The 2,183-nt window shown below is 33.8% G+C and overlaps 1 protein-coding gene across 1 annotated transcript; it reads left to right on the top strand.

Moving 5' to 3' along the window:
- The first annotated feature begins 456 nt into the window (after positions 1-456).
- LOC120216262 (SKP1-like protein 1B) lies at positions 457-1,983 on the top strand. Its single transcript, XM_039213743.1, has 2 exons — positions 457-822; positions 1,585-1,983. Exons 1-2 carry the CDS (start codon positions 526-528, stop codon positions 1,756-1,758), a joined length of 471 nt encoding a protein of 156 aa, XP_039069674.1. The 5' UTR covers positions 457-525; the 3' UTR covers positions 1,759-1,983.
- Positions 1,984-2,183: the final 200 nt, after the last annotated feature.

Raw genomic sequence — 2,183 nt, 5'->3', positions numbered from 1 at the left:
TAATCAACTTATACTCCTATTTTTTAAAAAAAATAATTAAAAGATTCGTTTTAATATCATTTAATACTCATTTGTGTATTTTATCTTGAAATATTAAACTACTAATATGAAGAGGGTGATATATATAAGTTTTTCAATTAATAATTATAGATTTTAATTATTGTATTTAAAAATTAATATAAAAAGATAAAATATTCTTATTATAATATTAATTTTGTTAATTAAATTAATATTTTATTAACACGTGATGGACGATAAAACGTTATTATCTAAAATTTTGTAAAAAAGTTTAAATAGCATAGCGTTCCCTTTGTATAACACGTGTCAACGTTTAAATGGTTTGATGAGGATTTGGAAACAACACCCGTGATGCCACGTATCTAATTCCAACCTTTCCTAGAACACCCCCAACTCGCACTCTATAAAAAATCCCTAATTTATTGCCCCAGAAAAATACAACAACAAGGAAAAGGCCCAGATCAGCCGATCCCTGTTTCTAATCTTTGTAGAAATCGATAGCAAAAAATGTCGTCGTCAGGGAGGAAGATTACTCTGAAGAGTTCGGACGGCGAATCGTTCGAGGTTGACGAAGCAGTGGCGTTGGAATCGCAGACGATAAAGCACATGATCGAGGACGATTGTGCTGACAACGGGATACCCTTGCCTAATGTTACGAGTAAGATCCTAGCGAAGGTGATCGAATACTGCAAAAAGCACGTCGAGGCTCCCAAGACCGACGATCGATCCGCCGAGGATGAACTTAAGAGTTGGGATGCTGACTTTGTCAAAGTCGATCAAGCCACTCTTTTCGATCTCATTCTGGTAAGCCCCTTCTTTTTTCTCTCTCTTTTCCCTTGTTTTCTTTTTCGTTGTTTATATCTCTATATTTTTTATGTTTCAATAATTTGTAATGTCTTGTTGATTACTAGGTTAGGGTTTTAGAATTTAGGGGAACGAATTAAGAAAATAGGATTTATTTTGGCCATATAATAATTGTGATCATTGCAGGATATGATATGGTTGGGGATGTGACTGAATGTAAAGACAATTACGTTTCAATTTGTCTACTTTTGGTGATTTGTTGGTGCTTTGATTTAGCTAATGAATTAGAATGTGCCATACTCTATCTGGTCGTAGATATGCCATAAATTTGAAAACAAGCCATTGTGGCGTATTTAGTATTACTAAGGATATAGAAAAAGCTGCGCTATTTCTTTGTATAAGCAAAGTAAAACTCCTGGTATATTTATCATGTTTTAGCTTGGTTCTCACAACCGTTTGATGGTCTTGTTACACTTTAGAAGCAGAAGCCTAATCTGTAATTTTCATTGGAAGAAAAGGTTTGAATCTTTATCAGTTCCTGGTTTAACAAATAACATTAAGGAAGTAACCCAGCATGAAAATTGATATTTCAAAGTTGTGTTGGAGGTTGTTCATATGTTTGCACTTACCAATAAGATTGTAAGCCTATAATCAATTGTACGTTGTTAACATTGCAGAATTGTTGAGTAATTGTTGCTCTTGCCTTATTTCATTAGGCATTTTTTGAAAATTACAGTGATCTTTGTAATATAAATTTTGCAGGCTGCCAACTATTTGAACATCAAGGGTTTGCTGGATCTTACTTGTCAAACTGTTGCTGACATGATCAAGGGAAAGACCCCGGAAGAGATCAGGAAGACTTTTAACATCAAGAATGACTTCACCCCTGAAGAGGAGGAAGAGGTTCGTAGGGAGAATCAGTGGGCATTTGAATGAAGTTTGGCTATGGCCGTTCAATTGCGTCGAACTTTTATATAAAATGTAGTTCATTGCTCCGACTTTTCACCTGTTCTTTCTGATATTATGTGATCTGTTTAAACTGTTCTAGTGTCGTCTATGTTCCTACCTGTCTTCAAACTTAACCAAACCAGTCTGCCGTATCAAGTAATGTTCTTTAGTTATCATTTATGATATGAATGAGAATGGTCTAAATTGTGTTTGTCACAAGGAATTTGGTTTCTACATTTATATTAATCATCTCCTCTTCAATATCCTGGTGTTACTATTCATATGGAAAATAGCATAATTAAATAAAATCTAAGTTTATAAATGGCATTGTATTTTGAATCGAACTATGTCTGATTTTGATATTTATCCCAATATCAACGGGGAAATAAAGTTTTTGAGTCGATGTTTTGTCA

The sequence above is a fragment of the Hibiscus syriacus genome, unplaced genomic scaffold, assembly GCF_006381635.1.
Source record: "Hibiscus syriacus cultivar Baekdansim isolate YM2019G1 unplaced genomic scaffold, ASM638163v2 tig00110159_pilon, whole genome shotgun sequence".
NCBI classification, from domain to species: Eukaryota; Viridiplantae; Streptophyta; class Magnoliopsida; order Malvales; family Malvaceae; genus Hibiscus; species Hibiscus syriacus.
This window is presented reverse-complemented; position numbering and strand designations above follow the sequence as displayed.

Excerpts from the sequence above, each read along its gene's own strand:
- LOC120216262 (XM_039213743.1), top strand. The coding sequence starts at position 526 with ATGTCGTCGTCAGGGAGGAAGATTACTCTGAAGAGTTCGGACGGCGAA. Across the intron at positions 823-1,584 it reads CTCTTTTCGATCTCATTCTG|GCTGCCAACTATTTGAACAT; the intron begins GTAAGCCCCTTC and ends TAAATTTTGCAG.